Here is a 24432-nt window from a genome sequence, read left to right on the forward strand (position 1 = left end):
ATAGTAAATTATATATGAGATAATGGTTAAATCACAGTTAGAATAGTATGATATGTACCCCACTGCAGACATGATATTAAAAATAGCGAGTATGCAGCATAGATTTGCTAGGATATTAAATTCAGGTATGGATTTCAATAATGAAATATTTAATAAGGAAAAATAAGTTATTCTGGATATCCATATAAGCGAAGCTGGAGGCTGTCAGAACCACCAAACTTAGTCAAAATTAGAATGCTGGCAATTAGAACCACTGGTTTTCTCCCAAATATGTAGCAGAGGAGACAGGTTGAGGAGTTTATATATAGAAAATTAGAATATAGGACATTTTCCAGTGGTCTCAGTCACAGAATGCTTGGGACTGAGATCACCGGAAAATTGTACAAAGATTAGGAAAACGCAGCACTAAGCAGAAATTTGGGCTGCAGGTTAGTCTGAACAGCTCCAGCAAATAATATACCCAGCCAAAACAGGTTGAGATGTTCCTTTTTGAGTGGCAAACATTTGAGCCCTATCCAACTTTACAACTTCTTACAACTTAAAAAGCTTTGAGTCATCTGAAAAAAAATCCTCCTTCAAATTTGTGTGCCTATTTGAGGAAAAAATATTGTACCCTCAAATCTGATTGGTATTTAGTTTTATCCATCAAAGAAATGAAATGACACTGAAAAATATTTGTTTTCTTGCAACAAATTTACGTTGGCATGTAAAATGAAATAGCATTAGCTCTTAAGATGACGACCCTTGGCTTAGAAAAAATCAGCTTGTGTACATCAATGTAAATCAAATATATGTCAACCAATGCTATTTCTTGTAAATTAAATGTTATTAGCTTGTGAATTTAACATTGACTTACAATTGAATACCAACTAGGATGCTTCAGTTAAGATATGGGTTGAAAATTATACTTTACAACATATTTCATCTCAAATTCATAAATCTTGATCTAGAAACATAGAAAATAGGTGCTGGAGGAGGCCATTCGGCCCTTCGAGCCAGCACCGCCATTCAGTGTGATCATGGCTGATCATCCACAATCAATAACCCGTGCCTGCCTTCTCCCCATATCCCTTGATTCCACTTGCCCCTAGAGCTCTATCTAACTCTCTCTTAAACCCATCCAGTGATTTGGCCTCCACAGCCCTCTGGGCAGAGAATTCCACAAATTCACAACTCACTGGGTGAAAAAGTTCCTTCTCACTTCAGTTTTATCATCAAGCATCAATTATTGTACAAGAGAATGGAATGAATAAAAAGTTGTAATGTAATAGGCATTTTTCAATCGGAAAATCATTTGTCAGAAGTCAGATTCTAAGAATTACTATTATAGCCAGAGAATCAAGTAACACAGGTCAGGCAGCATCTCGGGAGAGAAGGAATGGGTGACGTTTCGGGTCGAGACCCTTCTTCAGACTGATGTCAGGGGGGCGGGACAAAGGAAGGATATAGGTGGAGACAGGAAGATAGAGGGAGATCTGGGAAGGAGGAGGGGAAGGGAGGGACAGAGGAGCTATCTAAAGTTGGAGAAGTCAACGTTCATACCAACGGGCTGCAAACTCCAGCATTTTGTGTTAGCAGTTTGCAGCCCGGTGGTATGAACGTCGACTTCTCCAACTTTAGATAGCTCCTCTGTCCCTCCCTTCCCCTTCTCCTTCCCAGATCTCCCTCTATCTTCCTGTCTCCACCTATATCCTTCCTTTGTCCCGCCCCCCCTGACATCAGTCTGAAGAAGGGTCTCGACCCGAAACGTCACCCATTCCTTCTCTCCCGAGATGCTGCCTGACCTGCTGAGTTACTCCAGCATTTTGTGAATAAATCGATTTGTACCAGCATCTGCAGTTATTTTCTTATAATCAAGTAACACATGTCTATAAATCCATCAAATAACCTGTTTAGTTTAACATGCATTAAGTTGGCATCTAGAAAGAAGACGTTGCAAATGATAATAAGTAAATTGACAAATATCCTTCAATCACTTCCATTGTACCACAATTCAACTAATTTTAGTTTCATATGCCATGAGTTCTCAAGGAAGCAGCATAATAGGCTTACACAATAAATTAAACAAAATACAACTAAAACATGCGAAATCAAGCGATTTTGGTGTTATAAATTAGTCAGCTGCATGATAATATAGTAATTTGCACTGAAACTGAAGAACTAAAGTTTTACTGGTTTAAATTCACCCCAGTGAATGGGATTTTAAAACATTTAACAACTCAATCATTAGTGAAAGGGTTCTTATTCTAGATAACATTGGTATATTTTAATGTTATAAGCTTTGTTACAATAGAGATTTCACATAAATCATTCGCACTTTACAATGATTGTTATATGTTTTCAAAAACAATGTTGTAAAATACCTACTGTAATTTCATATAAACACATGCACCCAATTGTAAATATACTTTGTATGATAAACAGCCACAGCAGGTTCACTGATAATCGCTTAGAATGGCATCTAAAATACCAGACATTCAAATTCCCACCAACCTTTGATGCACATCAAAAACATCAATTTCACCAAGTTGTTGACATGCATTAGTTTATGCTGTGGCTTCACCCAGTATCACTCGTCACCATCACAAGCAGCATTTTAATGAAAGGGGCATAAAGATGTCAACTCCTCAATCAAATTCTTCTATGTTTCCGACATGGTTCAATTTATTACTCTCCCTCCAACTGTCACTATCACTGTGACACACCTTGGCATATCGAGCTGCTACTATGTGCGCATACACACTTTAATTAATTGAATCTCATTGTACCCGGCAATGTACAGTATTCAAATTTCATTGATACCTAAAATTTTATAATTTAGAGAATCAACGCGAGGTTAGAATCGCTTGCAAGAAAAATCATCTTTGTGTTTCCATGTCATCTCTCTTCAGATAAAATGCAGTATGTGTCTGAAGAACTTAAACTAGCTTTGCAAAATGTTTAACAACTTACAATCAAAGTATCATTTTATTTTATATCTGACTAAAGAATAGTTTGCTGTGAATGACACCTGAATCAGACATTCATAATATTTTCCATGGATTAAAAGTTACTATGAATGTAAAAGACCCACTACTGAATGAACTCAGCCGGTCAGGTAGCATCCTTAGAAGAAAATAGACAGTCAACGTTTCGACTTGAAGCCATTCCTCTGGTCCTTCGTCCTGAAGGACCCAGAATCTTGACTGTCCATTCCCCTCCACACATACTGTCTGACTACCGAGTTCCCCCAGCAATTTGATTTTTGCTCTGGATTCCAACAGGTTACTTCAAGAATGACCACACGCTTTTATTCACCAGTCACTTTAACTCTCCAACCAACTCTTGATTTGACTATGCTCTCCTTACGTCTTCGATAGTCCCAATGAAACTTATCACAAGTTAGAGGTACAACCTTCATGGAGTCAAACATTAAGGAAACAGGCATTTCAGCCCAACTTGCCAATGCCCAGCAACATGCCCCATCTACACTTTTCCCACCTGCTTGTGATTATCCATATCCTTCTAAACGTATCCTATCCATGTAGCTGTCTAAATGTTTATTTTTAATGTTGTGAGAGTACCTGCCTCAACTACCTCCTCGATTAAGAATATACAGCTTTTTACAATTTATAGTACTTCTAGATTTTTTTGGAATTATTATCTCATCACCATCCATTATGAGATTGCACCATCATCCAATTCATGCCTCCTGCCATCTCCCGATCTTTTACAGAGGTTCTCTTTTGCAGTTTCCATGGCTGTACGATCAAAAATTGATTTGTTTCTAAGATTTTCTAGCTTTGATGAAAGCTTTGATATCATGACACTCTCTATTATTCATGGATATTTTGAGGAGTATATTTATTACAGATTTCTCACATCCAGTGATTTGTTTTTATTTTTAATCCTAGGTATACTGCTATAACTTTTCCAGGAATAATCACCGTGAAGAAGTTGTGCTCTTCTCCACAAGAGAATTTCCATTTGCCTCTTACTTTGCTCATCTTCGTTTATTTCCATTTCCTTACAATAATAATAATAATAATAATAATAATAATAATAATTTTATTTGTTATATGTAGGTTGGCACAGGGTCAACGATACAATTAAATGTATTTGACAAGACAACGGGTCATCTCAGCAGTAATATTCCAATGATAAATAAGATAAAAATGACATTAGTAAGGTAAAAAGACAATATTAAAATAATCAACATATATGATGTGAAATGTGTTTATGAGTTCAGAAGCCTGATGGCCTGATGGTAGAAACTGTTCTTAAGTCTGGTGGTACGCGCAGCCATACTCCTGTATCGTCTGCCTGACGGTAACAAGGAGAACAGCCTGCGGGCTGGGTGGCTGTGGTCCTTGATGATGCTGCGTGCCTTCCGCAGGCACCGCCAAATGAAAATGTCCTGAATGGCCGGGAGACAGTTGCCAGTGATGTGCTGTGCCGTCTTCACCACTCTCTGTAGTGATTTGTGGCTGTGGGCAGAACAGTTCCCGTACCAGACTGTAATGCAGCCTGTCAGCAGGCTCTCGATGGTGCATCTGTAGAGGTTTATGAGGAGATGCTGGCATTCATGCCAAACTTCCTCAGTCTTCTCAGGAATAAGAGCCGCTGTTATTGTGGCTTTGTTATTGTGTCCGTGTGCAGTGTCCAAGAAAGGTCCTCAGTGATGTGCACCGAGGAACTTAAAGCTGCTGGCCCTTTCAACCTCAGCATCACCGATGTGGATGGGGAGGTGTCCACTCCCCCGCTGTCTCCTGTAGTCCACGATCATCTCTTTAGTTTTGCTGACATTGAGAGAGAGGTTATTTTCCTGGCACCAGCTGTTTAGTGCCTTTACCTCCTCTCTGTAGGCCCTCATTGTTGTCTGTGATGAGGTCCAAGATGGTCGTGTCGTCAGCAAACTTTAGGATGATGTTTGAGCTGTGCTTAGCAGTAGTCGTGCGTGAACAGGGAGTATAGGAGAGGAATGAGCACACAGCCCTGTGGTGTGCCTGTGTTGAGGATCAGTGAGGAAGAGGTGTGGCTGCCAATTCTCACCACCTGGGGCTTGCCCGTCAGGAAATCGAATATCCATCCGCAGATGGAGGTCTCCAGTCCAAGATCAAGGAGTTTGGGGACGGGTGTTGAGGGAATAATAGTGTTGAATGCCGAGCTGTAGTCAATAAAGAGCATTCTCACATATGTATTTCCTTTGTCCAGGTGGGTGAGCGCAGTATGTATTGCCATGGCGATGGTATCGTCTGTGACCCTGTTTGGTCTATATGCAAACTGAAGAGGGTCCAAGGTGTCAGGGAGAGAGGAGCAGATGTGAGTTTTGACTAGTCGCTCGAAGTACTTCATGATGACTGATGTCAGTGCGACAGGACGGTAGTCATTTAAACAGGAGGTTACTGGTTTCTGGAACAGGAACGATAATGGATGCTTTGAAGGAGGTGGGAACCACAGACTGACTCAGAGAGAGGTTGAAGATGTTAGTGAACACCTCTGCCAGTTGATCAGCACACGCTCTGAGGGCTCTGGAATACCATCCGGCCCTGGAGCTTTGCGGTCATTGACCTTTTTGAAGGACCACCTCACGTCTGCCGTTTGTAAGGACAGTGTGGTGGTCCCCCTGCACACCTGTGGACTCATGGTAGGCGCTGTGTTGTCTGCATCGAACTGGGCGTAAAAGGTGTTAAGCTCGTCCAAGAGCGATGCGGTTGGCTGAACAGTGCTCCTGTTTTTCCCTTTGTAGTCTGTGACGCAGCGTAATCCACTCCACATGCGTCTGGAGTCCGAGCTGTAGTAGTTAGATTCCACATTGTTTCTGTAGTCTCTCTTGGCTTTCCTGATGGACTTCCGGAGGTCATATCTGGCTACCTTGTAAGCGTTGAGGTCGCCTGAGTTGAAGGCAGTAGTCCGTGCTTTAAGTTTAGCACGGATTTCTCGTCCGACCCAGGGTTTCTGATTTGGGTAAGTGCAGATGGTGGCTTTTGGAACCACATCATCAATGCACTTACTTATGTAGCCTAAGACAGAGTCTGTGTATTCGTTAATATTGCCTTCTGCTGTGTCTTCAAACATCTGCCAGTCAGTTGTGTCAAAGCAGTCCTGTAAGGCCTCATCAACCTCATTGTTCCATTTATATATGACCCTGGAAACCGGTTTTTCCTGTTTTAGTTTCTGCCTGTATGCAGGCAGCAGTAGCATGGAACAGTGATCTGCCTTACCAAAAGCAGGGCGAGAAAGGGGCTTATAACAGTCTCTGAATGGGGTGTAACAATGGTCCAGGGTCTGCTCTCCCCTAGTGGGAAAATTGATGTGTTGGAAGTATTTTGGAAGAACCTTCTTCATATTGGCTCTGTTGAAGTCTCCCACAACAATGAACGCAGCCTCAGGATGGGAGTTCCCCAGCTCATTTACAATCCCATACAGTTCGTCCAGGGCTAGAGATTTATCAGCCTGTGGGGGGATGTAAGCAGCAGTAAGGAGGACTGAACTGAACTCTCTGGGGAGATAGAAAGGTCTAGCTTTAATGGTCAACAGCTCCAGAACCGGGGAGCAGTGTATAGTTAAAACGCAGACATCCAAGGCCCACGAAGAGTTAACCATAAAGCACACTCCCCCTCCTCTCGACTGGCCCGAGTCCTTCGTTCTGTCTTGTCGGTAGACGGAAAAACTCTCCGGAGTGACGACACAGTCGGGTACGCTGGTCTCCAGCCACGTCTCCGTGAACGCCAGAACACAGCAGTTCTTAATGTTCCGATGGTTTTCGATCCGTGCGCACAACTCGTCTAATTTAAGGGATTGCACATTAGCTAACAGAATGCTTGGCAGAGGGGGTTTGTTACTTCTTCGTCGGCTTCAGCACAGGGCACCAACACACTTCCCTCCCTTTGCTTTCCTCCTCCGCCATGCAGGTAGACAAAACACCCAAGGGAGGCCGTCGTCTGTGTTATCAATAGCTGGCTTAAAGTCTGCGTTGGCTGACGTTCCTATCTCCAAAAGTGTCTGTCGATCATACTGAACATGTGATAGTACAGTATGTGCAAAAAAAGCAAGTAGTAAAAAGTACATCCACACAAGTTTGCTGAGTTGACTCGGAGCTCTCGTCAGTACAGCTATCTGCACGGCGCACGTGACTTCCAGACTTTGACCAAATTTTCACCAATGCACACTTTTAAAGCTACATCTTTTTACTCACCAACAATCTCCATCTCAGATTTAAATCTACCGAAATGGCTTTAGTTCCATCTATGTTTACTGATTTTCCCAGAATAGCTTTTGCCTCACTCTGTGATTCATGCAACATGACATGCATGGTCTCATTCTTTCAACAACAGCACTGAGCAACATTGAGTATGGTTTATGACCACTGGACAGTTTCTTACTTAACCTCATCCAGAATTATCGTTGAAGGGTTTAAAAGATCACAAGGTTTGGCAACTCAAGGCTTGACCACTCCAACCTTAATCTTATGCCAGTCAAGGAGCATCTGCAGAAAAAGAAACCAGATAATATTTCAGACCAGGAGACCTTCCTCAGAATTGGGGAAGAATGGAAGGATGTCCGTTTTCAAAAAATGAAAAGACTAGATGGAGATAAAGTAATACAGATCAAGTGATAAGGCAAATGAGTACTGACTCTTAGTAAGGCATTTTAAAGAAATGGGGTAAGAAAGGGGCATATTTATGTGTGATAGTGGAAAATGAAGAGAAAGCAATTTATTTGGAAAATTCAAATTTCATTACACAATGTTGCATAATGCCTAGGAAGATGAAAAATGCTGTTCTCCTATTTTGCATTTGGCCCCACTATGTCAGTGGAGGAGGCCACAGATAGACAGGTTGGGATTGAGAATCATAATGGCATGCACCAACAAACTCAAGATCATCTTTGTGGAGTTACCGCAGGCTCTCGTCAAAGCGCTAACTTAATCTGCATTTAGTTTCCTCAGTGGTGAGATCACATTATGAACACTGAATGATTTCCATCATTCACCATATCATTGTTTCCCATACTTCCAATAATCTCATCTCCTTCCAATATCTTTAATCCATGGCTTCCAACTGTGCACTGGCCACTTCTTCTTCCTTCTCAAAATCCACAAATGGAATTGCTCTGGCAGAGACATCGTTTCAGCTTATCCTTACAACATGGAGGTATTTATTCACAAAATGTTGGAGTAACTCAGCAGGTCAGGCAGCATCTCAGGAGAGAAGGAATGGGCGACGTTTCGGGTCGAGACCCTTGATCCTCCTGCCCTCTTACAACATGGAAATTCTTTCAAATCCTTTTCTTCACAAGTGATCTTACATTTGTGGCTATCCCTCGATGTAGATCGGGCTTTGGTTGTTGCTGCCTCTCTTTCCGTTTACTTCTCTTTTCTTCTAATTCTGCGCATGTTGGCTTTGAAGGTCGCTGTTCCTTTTTGGATGATGGTTCACCAGAGTTTCTTGTCCTTGGCATTGGTTTCCCAATTGTCGATGTTGATTTCACATTTCTTCATGCAGGCTTTTAAGGCGTCTTTGAATCTCTTCTTTTGTCCTCCTCTTTAACGTTTGCCTTCTTTAAGCTGGGAGAAGGGGGTTTGCTTTGGTAGATGCTCGTCTTCCATCCAAACAACATGACCTCTCCATCTTAGTTGGTTCTTGATGACGAAGGCGTCGACGCTTGATGTTTTTGCTTCATTCAGCACGCTGACGTTAGTTCTTTTGTCTTCCCAGCTGATATTTAAGCTGCTTCAAAGACATTGTTGATGGAACTTTTCAAGTGTTTTCAGATGGCGTCGGTATGTTGTCCAGGTTTCTGATGCATACAGGAGTGTTGGAATCACCACTGCTTTGAACACTAACATTTTGGTGTCTGTTCGGATGTCACGATTTTGAAAGACTCTCGTTTGAAGACGCCCAAAAGCTGTTCCAGCACACTTAAGATGATGTTGGATCTCGTCATCAAGGTCGACCTTGAAGGAGAGGTGACTTCCACGGTACGGAAAGTGATCCACATTTTCCAGAGTTGTTTCACCAAGTTGAATTGACGGTTCTTTCCGATTTGTCTCAGTTGTCTTCTTGGAGTTGGTAAGTCCAAGTTTCATGTATGCACTGTTGAAGGCAGTCAGGATCTGTAGCACATGGTTTTCTGAGAGAGCTGCAACACAGTTGTCGTCTGCATATTGGAACTCAATGAGGGAGCTCAGTCTTGGACTTGAGACGGGCACGATTGAAAAGTCTGCCATCTGTTCTGTAGATGATTTCAATTCCTGGGGGTAGGTTGTCCTTGATGATGTGGATGGTTGTTGCAATGAAGATGGTGAACAGTGTTGGGGCAATCACACATCCCTGTTTCACTCCTGATCTGACTTGAAACAGCTCACACTTGCTGTTGCTGGCCATGACTGTGGCAAGCATGTCATCGTGGAGGAGTCTCAGGATTCAAATGTACTTTTCAGGACATCCGTAGGTGGATACGATGTCCCATAAGTTCCCTTGATACCGAGTCAAAGGCCTTAGTGAGGTCGATGAATGCCATGTACAATGGTCGAAGTTGTTCACAGCATTTTTCTTGTAGTTGACACATTGTGAAGATCATGTCGGCTGCTCCATGTGATGGTCTAAAACCGGCTTGTGTCTCCGGGAGGATCTTCTCGGCTTGAGTCGGTTGTTCATGATGCGGGCGAGGACCTTGCCAGCTGTTACCTACACATGTTAACAACTTTTATGATTCATTCTCACAATGAACAATTTTGTCTGATCACACTAGCATCTTCAAAACGTCTCTATCACTTCTTTATTTAGTATATAGATGAATGTGGAAATCAAATGCATACAAATGAAGGAAATGGGAAATAAAAAACAGAAAGTGCTGGAAATACTCAGCAGGAAAGGGAGCACCTGTGGAGAGCAAAACAAAGTTACGGTTTCACATTAGTAACCCTTTAACAGGATTGATGACTGGGTGGGCGCAGTCTTCTGTTTTTATCCCAAATTATAACTTAACAAATTTGTCAGGTTCTACATCTCCGTTCCTCAGTACTTCACCTCACCTCCAACAAATCTCTACAAATAGGAACCAGTTCAACAATAGATGATGGAAGTTCCGTGAGTATCTTTGTCAGGAGAGATTCATTTTCTTCCCTGCACCTCGTCCAATGTTAAGGCCCAAACTAAGAACAGAATCTGTCTCTCATCCAATTTGATTCACCACATGAAATCAATAAACTGCCAAAACCAGCGGGCATATACTACGCTCTTATCATATCATATCATATCATATCATATCATATACATACAGCCGGAAACAGGCCTTTTCGGCCCTCCAAGTCCGTGCCGCCCAGTGATCCCCGCACATTAACACTATCCTACACCCACTAGGGACAATTTTTACATTTACCCAGCCAATTAACCTACATACCTGTACGTCTTTGGAGTGTGGGAGGAAACCGAAGATCTCGGAGTAAACCCACGCAGGTCACGGGGAGAACGTACAAACTCCTTACAGTGCAGCACCCGTAGTCAGGATCGAACCTGAGTCTCCGGCGCTGCATTCGCTGTAAAGCAGCAACTCTACCGCTGCGCTACCGTGCCGCCATATTATTCCTGAATATATATGCTCCAGAGAATTCACATATGGGAGTAGTGCAAATAAGCATAAAGAGTGGCATGGACATGATGCCGGAAAGGCCTGTTTTTCTTTGCTGCATAACTGTGACTCTACACAAGTTGTTGTTGTGCAGCTACAATGCTATCAATTGCTCAACAAAACAGAAAATTGATAAGTGAGACACAAGAGGCTGCAGATGCTAGATTCTTGAGCAGCATCCGAATCTTTAGTCTGAAGAAGGATCCCACCCGAAATATCGTCTGTCCGTTTCCCTCTAGCAATGCTGCCTGATCTGCTGAGTTCCTTCAGCAGTTTACTTTTTTGCAAAAAATTGCTAAAGTGTATTTTGTCCATAAAGAGCAGGAGAAATCATAATTTAGTCCAATTAATCCCTCATCAGTCAGTTCTCAATTGAAGGCAAGAATAAAATTGTCCCTACACACATATGCTCAATATGAATTCCAAAAAAACTAATTGATTCCAGTACTGGTCCAAACACTGACAGAAAGTGTTGAATTCCACAGAAAGAGATGAATTCCAGCTGACATTAAGGCAGTATTTAGTAGCGTGCGACACTGACAGCATTTTTTTCTCATGTAAAATCAAAGATCCCAATAAATTTGAAATCAGTGGGAATTGGGATGAAATATTCAACTGACTCAAACCACAACCATCTTTGCCGAAAGAATTCTGTGGCTCTAGATGATCGATCATTTCAACCCAATTACACTTCTCAAATGTTCTTCAAAAGGGTATCTGAGACACAACCATCGTTAGTTACTTCATCTAGCCTTCCCTTCATCAAAGATCAAAAGTCAGATTGCTCACCATTGATTGCAAGAGTCCAATTCAATTATCAATTCTTCAGATAATGAATCCAGACCTAGCTGTTGGAAATGCTCGAAAATGTCCAGGAATAGGCTGGTAGCAGAAAACGGTGTCAGGTCATGACCATCGCCAACAATAGAAAGCTTACCACATCCATTTGGTAATGAATAGCGTCACTTCCTGAAAAACCTCTCATGTTGGCATCCTGAGGGCCACCATTGACCATACATTTAATTGGATCAGTTAATTAAATATTGTATCCACAAGAACAGATCAGAGGCCACCATCTGTACAAATCAGATGTGCACTGGAATATGTGTAAGAAGGAACTGCAGAAGCTGGTTTAAACCGAAGATAGACACAAAAAGCTGGAGTAACTCAGCGGGACAGGCAGTATCTCTGGAGAGATGGAATGGGTGATGTTTTGGGTCGAGACCCTTCTTCAGACTTTAAGTACCTTTAGTACTTCGGACCTGTCTTCACTTGAACAGGTACTTCGGATCTGTCTTCACTAAGGAAGACCGAAACAATCTCCCAGATGTACTAGTGGACAGAGGATTAAGGGAGACAGAGGAACTGAAAGAAATTTGCATTAGGCGAGAAATAGTATTGGTAAACTGATGGGACTAAAGGCTGATAAATCCCAGGGCCTGATGATCTGCATCCCAGGGTACTCAAGGAGGTGGCTCTAGAAATCATTGACACATTGGTGATCATTTTCCAATGTTCAATAGATTCAGGATCAGTTCCTGTGGATTGGAGGGTAGCTTGTGTTATCCCACTTTTAAAGAAAGGTGCGAGAGAGAAAACGGGGAATGATAGACCAGTTAGCCAGACATCGGTGGTGGGGAAGATGCTGGAGTCAATTATTAAAGAGGTAATAACGGCACATTTGGATAGCGGTAAAAGGATTGGTCCAAGTCAGCATGGATTTATGAAGGGAAAATCCTGCTTGACTAATTTTCTGGAATTTTTTGAGGATGTGACAAGTAAAATGGATGAAGGAGAGCCAGTGGATGTAGTGTATCTAGACTTTCAGAAAGCCTTTGATAAGGTCCCACACGGAAGGTTTGTGCGCAAAATTAGAGCACATGGTATTGGGGGTAGGGTATTGACATGGATAGAGAATTGGTTGGCAGACAGGACACAAAGAGTGGCAATAAACGGGTTCTTTTCAGAATGGCAGGCAGTGGAGAGTGGAATGCTGCAAGGCTCGGTGCTGGGGCCTCAACTGTTTGCAATATATATTAATGATTTGGATGATGGAATTAGAAGTAACACCAGCAAGTTTGCGGAGGACACAAAGCTGGGTGGCAGTGTGAACTGCGAAGAGGATGTTAGGAGGTTGCAGGGTGACTTGGACAGGTTGAGTGAGTGGGCAGATGCATGGCCGATGCAGAATAATGTAGGTAAATGTGAGGTTATCCACTTTGGCGGCAAAAATAAGGAGGCAGATTATTATCTCAATGGTGTCAGATTAGGTAAAGGGGAAGTGCAATGAGACCTCAATGGTGTCAGATTAGGCAACAAGACCTTGGTGTCCTTGAACACCAGTCACTGAAAGTAAGCATGCAGGTACAGCAGGCAGTGAAGAAAGCTAATGGCATGTTGGCCGTCATAACGAGAGGATTTGAGTACAGGAGCAAAGAAGTCCTTCTGCAGTTGTGCATAGGGCCCTGGTGAGACCACATCTGGAGTATTGTGTGCAGTTTTGGTCTCCTAATTTGAAGGACGTCCTTGCTATTGAGGCAGTGCAGCGTAGGTTCACGAGGTTAATCCCTGGGATGGAGGGACTGTCAAATGAGGAAAGATTAGAAAGACTGGGCTTGTATTCACTGGAGTTTAGAAGGATAAGAGGGGATAGAGATGTATAAAATTATAAAAGGACCAGACAAGCTAGATGCAAGAAAATTTTTCCCAATGTTGGGGGAGTCCAGAACCAGGGGACATAGTCTAAGAATAAAGGGGAAGCCATTTAAAACTGTGAGAAGAAACTTTTTCACCCAGAGAGTTGTGAATTTGTGGAATTCTCTGCCACAGAAAGCAGTGGAGGCCAATTCACTGGATGAATTTAAAAGAGAGTTAGATAGAGCTCTCGGGGCTCGTGGAATTAAGGGATATGGGGAGAAGGCAGGCACAGGTTACTGATTGTAGATGATCAGCCATGATCACAATGAATGGCGGTGCTGGCTCGAATGGCCAAATAGCCTCCTCCTGCAACTATTTTCTATTTCTATGGAAGGAGGAGAGGAGGAATTTCTTTAGCCAGAGGATGGTGAATCTGTGGAATTGCCACAAACAGCTGTGGAGCCCGAGTCATTGGGTGTTTTTATAGCAGAGATTGGCAGGTTCTTGATTCATACGGTTACAGGGGGAAAGCAGAAGAATGGAGTTGAGAGGGAAAGATAGATCAGCTATGATTGAATGGCGAAGTAGACGATGGGTCAAATGGCCTAATTCTGCTCCTATGAGTTATGAACTATGAACTAAAAGACTAAATTAAAATCCCTCTTCTTTGTGTCAGGAATTCTAGATCTCCGACAAACAATAGAAAAAATATTGGCTCAGTTGATTGCAAAGATATAAACTAAGTTGTTAATGGTTATGGCACACTGGAAGAAGTTAGATAGCATCAATCTTTCTTGACTAAATGGAAGGGTTAAAAAAGATATGGCAAGTACATACACTCATTTGAAGAACCAAGATTTTGTTTGGCTCAGCAATGTGGCAAGCCTGATGGATCAAACAAAGCATTTTGTTTTATTGACGTATTCACAAATAAGTCTTGCATTGGAGCATTTGAACTAGTTAGCCTAATTTTATTGAGATTTATATATAATTACAGAAGAAAGGCAGCTTTTGTATATGACCTCAACACAGGGTTCACAAAGAAAAACAAAAACAAAATTTGAACACAGTAACTAGATTTACACTAATTGCCACTGTGATGTCTTCAAGGGGAAGCATGAATAGACGTGAAGAGAGCACAGAGTTCAACTGTGATATCTATAAGGCCCAATTACTCGATAACATTTATTATTTGGGTCCAAAGGGCCTACCTTTAAACATAATGAGGTAGCAGTTAAAGTTGCCAATTTTGCTACTACATCCAAGAATGAGTCTTTAAGACAGGAAGGGGAGAAAGTAGTTGAAATGAAAAAATGTGATTTCTGCAGCAGTAGCTAAAAAGTCAGAAAACACTGCCATCTAGCGGTATGATCACTATTATTCACAACCAGCTTAAATCTAAAATACAAGCAAAAGCAATTTCATTGTTGCCAGCATCTAAAAATTATATGCATCCAACAAGCCATCCCAGCTCTTTTCCCAAATTTTTGGATGGAATGATATGGAAGATACTAGAAGGGTCTGAAGAGGGTCTCGCCCCGAAACGTCACCCATTCCTTCTCTCCTGAGATGCTCCCTGACCTGCTGAGTTACTCCAGCAGTTTGTGAATAATGGACCTCATTTAAGTCAGAAAGTGGATTTGTTGATTACTCAGTGAAGCGTTATTCACATCTCAGAATAGGTAGACAATCATCATTGACTGTCTAATCATCTATAATATCTAGTGTCTATCTAATCATCATTGACAGTTTGTTTCAACGAACAGATTGAATACTACACAAAATATCACAGGACCAAAGCAGCCAACAATGGTGTGCTTCTTAAAATTTCATTCTGGATTCTGTTTTCCAATTGGTTACAATAATTTAACCTTTATCCGAGTGCAAATAGTTTGCCGTGAAATATGATGAAAAGGTTTTCTACACAAAATGAATACCATGAAAATGTCCGCACACAACACTCCTCAGAACAATTCAGAGAAACAATTAACTGTGAAATTATATTGTAATATAGAAAACAGTTGTCTAAAACACTTCAATTTTAGACATTTTTTAGCAATAGGTCTCGGGTAAAACTAAAGTTAATTTTATGGATTATATACAGCTGAAATAAAATGCAAACAAAAATTAATAAAAGATGAGAAATATGTTCTAGTCCTTTGCGGCCTTTTTATGCACAGAATTTCCTCAAACATTTTTAAGAACTTTAATTTAAAGATTTACTTTTCCATCATATTGCCAATAGATTCAGTATAATACTCAAGAGATGGTAACAGCATGTTGATTTGTAAAAGAAAATTACAAATATTGGGCACATTAGACCATCACAATTACATCCATTCTAAAATGAATATCATATACAGAGGAAATGTATGCTGCAAAATGATTGTATTCCAAAAATGGTTCACATTTGAAATGGTAATATAATGAAGCAAAATGTTACCGAGCCAAATATATTAATTTACACTAAATTTTAAATTATTTTTTTAGAAATCTGGGGTAAATTACCTGACGGAGGGAAACGGACAGACACATTTCTGGTTGGGTCCCATCTTTAAGAATGGCGAAGAGGGGAAATTTAGGGCATGGTGGAAAGTAGTAGGAATCATAGGGGAAGTAGTGAGAGACGGTCTCATGAACTCAGGTCAGAGAGAGGAGAATTACTTCAAAAAGAGCATTCCTTGATGAGATTCTACAGTGAAGCAGTGAAATGAAGACAGAAGAGACTGCAAAAGGTCCTGATCCGAAATGTCATCTCTCCATTTACCTCCACTGATGCTGGCTGACCTGCTGAGGCCCTCCAGCAGTTTGTTGTTTTACTCAAAATTCCAGCATCAGCAGTCTCTCACGTCTCTACATTACCTGATAGCTTATCAAACCTGGAAATGATCCAGGTCCTAGCTCGAAACACCTAAATACTTTTAGTAAAGCTTTAGCTTTGACTGACATCATATAGATTCTAGAAAACCCTCAAACAATTTTAGACAAGAAATTATTTTACTTCCCACGCTGTAGTACCAAGCGGTTATCATACAGTTCCCTGTAGCCACTGTCAGATATCCTTGTAATGGAGCAAATCCTATGCTATTTCATGTGATAGTCAACCAACAAACTCACTAAAAAAGAACCCAAAAAGATTCACAAAGTTACTGAGCATGGCAACAATCGAGTCAACTGCACCTTTCAAAGATATCAAGTAAAAGATCCACAGCCACCACTCCCACAACACATGGCAGCTTTCTGATCACCTTTTATATGAAGACTGGATGTAGCGACCACCACTGCTGCTGCTTCTAATTCAAATGTTATAGATTCAACCCTAAATATGGTTATTGAGCAAAATTAAATAGGTAAGAATTACAGAAATCTAACTTTAAAGAAAAAAATCCAGTGTGGTAACTATTTCCAGAAAAAAATGATTTAAAAAAATTAAATCAAAGTATTTTAGGAGACAATGCACATTCAGCATTGCATGCCTTCTGGATATATCTAGAACTATAATTTAAGTTAACAAACTGCCAGCATTATATCCTTAAGAGGTTGATGCTTTGTACCTCTATTTCACTGAAGGACATATGATATGAAGACAGAAATTGCTGCAAAGACTCTGTAGGTCAGGCAGCATCGGTGTAAAGAGTAACGTAACGTTTCAGGTCTGAGATCTTTCATCACAGCACTTTGTTCCTTTCCGACAAAAGGTGCAGGACCTGAAACGTTAATTATTCTCTTTCCACAGATACTGTCTGATCTGCAAAGTGTTTCCAGGATGTTTTGCTTATATTTCAGATAGTGAGAACCTCCATTTTTTTAATTTTCATTTACAAGAACATTGTTGTCTGATCTGTTGTTGTTAAATATCCAGCTTGACATAGACTATTCCAACAGAATTGAAGAAAGCAAAATGGTTGGTAAAGCCTATTGAAAATAGTTATAACAATTGGATTGTGAAAAGAATATTATCTGTGGTGAAGCTAAATACATTTAAACCTAGAATGGGATGAGCCAGAATTCATAGATACTCCATTGTACCATCTTTTAAACTGATTCATAAACATGAAATGAGGAATATTTTTACCCATTTGCTCAGTTAATCAAGGAATACTGTACAACTGTTGTTTGATAGCGGAACAAAAAAAATCAGAAGATTGATTGTCAGCTTCACATCTTGAATAGGAAGCAATAAGTTCTGTGCAGTTCCACCAATGAAAATTGTGTGTTGTTCATAAAATCTGTCATTTTCATTCTATTATTTCTGCAATATTAATATAGTATGTGGTGGCTGCTGTACTGTACCATAGTTTAGAAAAACTGCAGCATGGAATTTCCAGTTCCTTTGACATCGTCAACCAAAGTTTGCTTACATCTAGCTATTTCTGAAAAGCTTCCCATGTATGAAAGTTGTGTAACAATTGTTCACGGTGTTTTTATGGGAAATTTGTACTTCTTTTATTTGCCTTTTTTCCTCTCACCTGAAAATACCAATTGATGGTATTATTTTAGAGGACCCAGTAATTTTCCCAAATTTCAAACTAGTGTTAGCCTTACCTGTGCAGGTCCAAGTGTCATGAGGTGGCTGACTAATGGACTGTAGGGAATGAACTGCCAGGACCAACCTTGCTCTTGCACATCTTCCTGGCTTTCCAGCAGTGGTTAATAGGTAAGAGTCATGATTAGAAATACTAGTTGATTGTTCCCCTTGTAAAACCAATATGCTCAATGTTAACCTAGCATGGCATAATCTTGCAGCACAGGGGAAGAGTTTTCATCTTGCTGTGTCTTTGCGAGAGATATTCATTTAGTACTGCTGTTCTATTTCTCCTCATAGCCCAGTACTTGTTCCTTATTAAATATGCCTCCAATGACTTTGTGAAACATGTTATTAAATCTATTTAACCCCATGAACCAAAACGGGAAGCACAAGAAATATTTCCTTCTGATTACTGCTACTTTTGATTTTCTTCTTCCTCTAAAGTCATGGTCTGCATAGTCAATGTAGAGTCTGGACTTCCTAGACTGCGTGCCTTAATACACTAAGAACTGTGTGCTTACTCATTTAACCACGATGGGAGCAACATCGTTTTTACAGCAAGAGTAAATGTAGTAAAATATTCATATGATTAATAACTATCAAAAACAAGTTTTTTGGCGATATTAACAACTCTTACATTACCAGTTTAGCAATAATGTTATACCCTAAAGTAACATTAAGATTATTCAAATATATCAAGGTGTTTCATGTACTTCAAAAATGTTTGTGACATTTGTGTAGTCTATTGTCTCAATAAGTAGTGGAAATTAACTTACAAAGTCCTTATCAAGCTTTGCCAGTTCTTGCTTGTAACTCTTCATTCGAGTGCTGAACAGGCCACGGCTTTGCAGTGGTATCTCACGCACCTCAAGATCCATTTGTTCGAGCTGTTACCAAAGTTAAAATAAATAAAAGGAAAACAATATTGCTGTAAGACCATTTTAAAGCAAACATTTTTTGTAATATAGTAATGCTATGACAATTTACAAACTATCCATCACCATTATTCAATAAATGTGCTTTTGCTTAACAATATACAGTCATAGAGTTAAATGGGATAGATACAGGCCCAACTTTTCTATAAAGACAAAGATGCCCATCTAAGTTGGTCCAGTAATGGGCCATATTCCTTTAAATCGTTCCCTCCCATGTACCTGCCCAAATGTCTTTTAAGCATTCTAAGTGATGGAGGATCACTTCCTCTGGAAGCTCGTTTTATATACCCACCACCATCTGTATGAAAATCTTGCTCCTCCTCTCTCATGTAAAAACCTTTGCCTTCTGGTTTTAGACTCCCCTGCCCAGAGAAAAAGATTATGACTACCCTATTTATGCTCTTTGTAATTTTATCAACCTTTACCAGGTCATCCCTCAGCCTCCTTCCATCCAGGGAAAGAAGTTCCAGCCTAGAAAACCTCGCCTTATAAGGCACGACCGGCACGACGAATTTTTTCTGCACCCTCCCCAGTTTGATCACATCCTTCCTATGACATGGCAACCAGATCTGTACATAATATTTCAAGGATAGTTTAAATAACTTTTTGTACAACAATAACATGATGTCCCAATTGATGTACTCAATGCCACAGTCGATGAAGGCAAGTATGCCAGACGACTTTCTCACTACCTTTTCAAGGAATTATGTACTTGTACCCCTTGATATCCCCATTCAAGCACACTCGCCAGGGCCCTGCCATTCAGTACGAATGTCTTACCCTGGTTTAACTTAGCAAAGTGCATCACTTCATAAGGAGTTAGAGTAAAATTCAATATGCCATTCCTCCATCCACTTTCTCAATTGATCAATATCCCATTGTAACCTTAGACAAACTTATTCACTGTCCACGACAACACCAATTTTGGTGTCTTCGCAAACTTAATAATTATGTCAACGTTATCCTCTTTCAAATTATTCATATTATTTATTATAAATAAAACCAAATACATGGGACTGGCCACTGATCCCTGCAGCACAACACTGGTTTTCTAATCTTCAGAGTAATCATCAGGACCACCCTCTCCATCCGACCACCAAGCCAATTTTGTATCCATTTGGCTAGGTCACCCTGGATCCTAATGTCTTCTAACGTTCCAGAGACTACCATGTGGGACCTTGTCAAAGAAAATGTCCAGCAATGTGAATCCTTGTAATCACCTCTGTAGTTACTGTGAAAATACCACAATTCTTGCCCAGTGGGATTAGAAAGGTGGCACTGGTCCAGTTCAGTGAACTTGCCTCTATCTCGCAAAGGCCTGGCGTTAATTCTCAGGCACATCCTCATAACTCCCTTTGGATCATGATCCGACTATGAAACATCAGGCCATGGTCACCCATGCAGTCATATATGTAATTTCCTCAGAAAATCTTCCCTTCAGTGCTTCCAGTCTTATAGTGTCCCAACCCCCTCCCCCCACCCAACCCCCGGCCTTTTCAATCTCCTGCCCAAAGTCCACAATCAGGACTGCCCTGGCAGCCCCATTGTTCCAGCCAGTTCTGCACCACTGCAATTACTTCTTCATACACCCGCTTTTCACTGGCCTAGTCTCTTCCCACTTTTTTCGGTGACACTTCCAATGCCCTCCATCATTTTGACCATTTCCAATTCCTTGGTCCGGGAAGTCTTACCTTTACCATGGACATATAATCTCTTTACATCTCCATCCCACACCAGGATAAGCTGAAGGCTTCCTTGAGCAGCCACCCAACCACTTCTCCTCCATAGGCCTAAGCTGTCCATGGCCTGTACCTGTAGTCTTGTAGGATATGTGGAACAGTCTGAGTTTCAGTCCCACATGGCCCAATCCCTCAAATTTGCTTCAGGTCATTGACTGCATTGGTAATGCCTCCTACACTAATACAGAACTCATCATTACATTACCAATTCACTGCCAATTTCCATCGTGCCCTCACTTTCACATAATCTCTGACTCTTCCTTGCCTTTTCTAGATCTCTGTCTCCATCTCTGGAAATGAGTTTCCTACTAACATCCATTATGAGTGTACGAACACTATCAACTATCTCAACTACTTTCATCCCACACTGTCTTCTCCAAGGAAAGATCACATTCTCCAAATTTCTCCATCTCCATTGTGTTTTCTCTGATGGTGATATTTTCCATACATGTGCCCCTAAAATGTCTTCATTTTCTCACTGAAACACAGCTTCCCCTCTACCATTGTTAATGAATTGACCGCATCTCATCCATTTCCCCAGCCTCGGCTTCCACTCCCTTTCCTCCAGAATAGAACAAGGATAGAGTTCCCCTGGTCCTCACCTTCCTCACTACCAGCTTCCACATTCACAGTTCATTCTCCACAATTTCTCCACCTTCAGAGATTCCACCACCAGACATCTTTCCCTAACTTTCCCTTTGTGCATTTTGTGGGATTGTTCTATCTGTGACTCCATGACCCAATCTTCCAACTACCCCCACCCCACCCCACCCCCTTTTAATGACACTTCTCCTTTCACCTCTTCCCTCTTTACCAACCAAGCAACTAAAAAAGCCTCCACGTGGAGCTGTGATTTACTTGCACTTCTTCCAATCTAGTGTATTGCATTTGTTGTTCACAATGTAGTCCTCGACAATGGAAAAACCACACATAAAAGGAGTGATTGCTTCATAGAACATCTGCATTGAGTCATCAGAGGAGACCCTAAGTTTCTCTCTCCCTCTGCCAGCTGATTTAACTCATCATGCCACTCCCATTCTGTGGCCTCTCATAATATCAGAATGTCAATGATCAACACATGCTTGAGGAACAACACCCAATTGTCCTACTGGGCGCCTTGCGGCCTTCTGGATATAACTGACTGCTCACACAACCCTTCGGTAGTGTTCTGGACTACAATATTGACCTATGCAATTTCAGGTAATTTGCATCTCGGTCTGTCATTGATCCACCTGTACTATTAGTATAAGACAATAACTGCAGATGCTGGTACAAATCGATGGTATTTATTCACAAAATGCTGGAGTAACTCAGCAGGTCAGGCAGCATCTCAGGAGAGAAGGAATGGGTGACGTTTCGGGTCGAGACCCTTCTTCAGACACCTGTACTATTAGCTCAGCTCATTGTTTCCCCATTTATCTTCCTCTCTGGAAGTGGAGAAAATGCCCAGCCGGACCTGGTATTTGTCCTCCTGCTCTGCATTGTCCTCTTGTACTCCTTGTCCTCCTGCTCTGCATTGCACAATTTGCACATTCTTTTGTCTATGTTCTTTCATCAACGTTCTCGCCCTCTAACTGCTCCCATTCACCTGATGGCCTTGTGTACAGCTTATCTCCATGGTCACCCCAGTTTTTATCTTATCAGAGACATCCCCTCCCTGACTTTCTCTGAAGCTTTACAAGTTTCTTTTTTTTTTTAGTTCTTCCAAAGATTCCCAAACTGAAACATTCACCCTGTTTTTCTCCGGCAGATGCGGCGGGGCCCGCTGAGCATATCCAGCATTTCTGTTTTGTTTTTAATTTTCAGCATCTGCATTTTTATTTATTATTTTTAGATTCTAAATCATTAATTATTTTACTCAAAAGGCCTCGAGTCAAGTTTCTGATTCATCCAATAAATCCAAACTGCATTTCAATGCCTTAACAAACATGTGTGTATAAAGAATATCTTCAAAATGATGTGTGCTGTAAATAATTTTATAGATGCACGGGATAATAAATCTCATTTCATAACACAACAATACAAATACCTACCTTGGCCTATGCGATCTCCAGGTTGCCAAACACTAACTCCCCTTCTCATTCCCATACTGACCTTTCTGTCCTGGGCCTCCTCCATTGTCATAGTGTGGCCACATGCAAATTGGAGGACCAGCACCTCATATTTCGCTTGGGCAGCTTACAACCCAGTGGTATGAATATTGATTTCACTACCTTCAAGTAACTCCTGCATTCCCTCTCTCTCTCTGTCCCTCCCCCACCCTAGTCATCCGAATAGTTATACTGTCATCCTGCCTAGTTTCACTAGTTAGTTTCACTCATTATCACCTTCTCCACATTCAACAATGGACCATTGTGGGCTTCACCTTCCTTGATCTTCGCTGCCGGCTTTTATTTTGTCCTTTTGCATACCTTTCATTCATTTGTGCTTTGTACCTCTTCATATCTCTAGATTCCCTCTCTCTCCCCTGACTCTCAGTCTGAGGAAGGGTCTCGACCCAAAACGTCATGTATTCCTTTTCTCCAGAGATGTTGCCTGGCCTGCTGAGTTACTCCAGCATTTTGTGTTTATCTTCAATACAAATACAAGAGCAGGAGGTCTATGACTCTACTTCCTTAAAAGATTGAGCAGATTCAGGATGTCCATCCTTACTTTATTGAACTTCTACAAGTGTACTGTGGAGAATCTACTGACTGGTTGCATCATGGTTTGGTTCGACAAATCGAGCATCCAGGAACGAAGGAGACTACAGAAAATGATAGGCACTATTCTATCATAGGTACTGTGAACCCCACTATGGAAGGGATCTCTAGGAGGCACTGCCTCAAAATAACAGCCAATATCATTAAAGACCAACACCTCCCCGGCCGCACTCTATTTTTGCTACTGCCATTAGGAAGAAGGCAGAGGGGTTTGATAACCATGTCAGTCAGGTTCAAAGACAGCTTCTACCCACCAACCATTAACTCTTGAACACAAAACTAACAACATTAAGGTCTGCACCTATAATCTTCCAAACTTCAGTTTTGCACTACGAAGGTTACCTTGTGGTACAGTTAGTAATTTATTGTATTTTTAAATATTATATATATTTACCTGTGTTTTTGCAAATACAGGCCTGTTAAGCTGCAGCAAGTAAGAATTTCATTGTTTCATTGTCAGTACATATAAGTATCACTTGACTCTCTTGGAACTGTATAAATGATAGTTAATTTACATCTTACAATATTGTGAACAGCTGTAATCACACCACACGACAAAGGTTGTAATTGCAGCCAAGACAGTGCAAAGACTTAAAAACAAGTTGCCAGGTCTGTAATTATTTTTGTTATTAGGTAAAAATGGTTAAGATGGGGGTACATTTTTGGAAATTAGATAATTTAATCAAGAGATTCAAAATTATAATATGTCTGGACAAGAGCCCATCAAAATGGCCTATTTCCTTCGGCAGAGTAGGTAATAACTAAAAAGCATAGATTTAAAGTAATTGGTCAAAGGATTAGAAGGGATTTGCAAAGAAGTATTTTCCTCTCAATGATTAGAAGGGGTCTAGAATTCACTGTCAGAAACTGGTAAAATAAAATAAAAGGTTCATATATGCCCACTTATGAACTGCACACCACAAAGTTTAAGTTTAGATTTAGGTTTATTATTGTCACAAGATATATTGAAAAGCTTTGTTTAGCATGCTATCCAAACATGTACCGTACATGCATATAATCAAGTCAAACTCGTACATTTGATAGAGTAACGGAGAGGATAAAAAGTGCAGAATGTAGTTCTCAGCATTGTAGCGCATCAGTTCCATAAATAATGCCCAATGTCCTCAATGGGGTAGAGGTGAATCGGACAGTACTCTCGCTTATGAAAGGACCATTCAGAAGCCTGAGGACAGGGAGGAAGAAGCTGGTCTCGAGTCTGGTGGTGCACGCTTTCAAGCATCTGTACCTTCTGCTGGATGGGAACAGGGAGAAGGAGG

General features: G+C 40.9%; 1 protein-coding gene across 4 annotated transcripts in view; it reads right to left on the minus strand.

Moving 5' to 3' along the window:
- The window catches only part of vti1a (vesicle transport through interaction with t-SNAREs 1A), a 295526-nt gene that overhangs the window by 257811 nt on the left and 13283 nt on the right, over positions 1-24432 (minus strand). For all 4 annotated transcript variants that reach the window (XM_078413499.1, XM_078413501.1, XM_078413498.1 and 1 more), the window contains exon 3: positions 18556-18666. In XM_078413499.1, the coding sequence (XP_078269625.1) occupies positions 18556-18666 (111 nt within the window). The remainder of the gene's footprint in view (positions 1-18555; positions 18667-24432) is intronic.

Source organism: Rhinoraja longicauda, chromosome 16 (genome assembly GCF_053455715.1).
Source record: "Rhinoraja longicauda isolate Sanriku21f chromosome 16, sRhiLon1.1, whole genome shotgun sequence".
Lineage (NCBI taxonomy): Eukaryota > Metazoa > Chordata > Chondrichthyes > Rajiformes > Arhynchobatidae > Rhinoraja > Rhinoraja longicauda.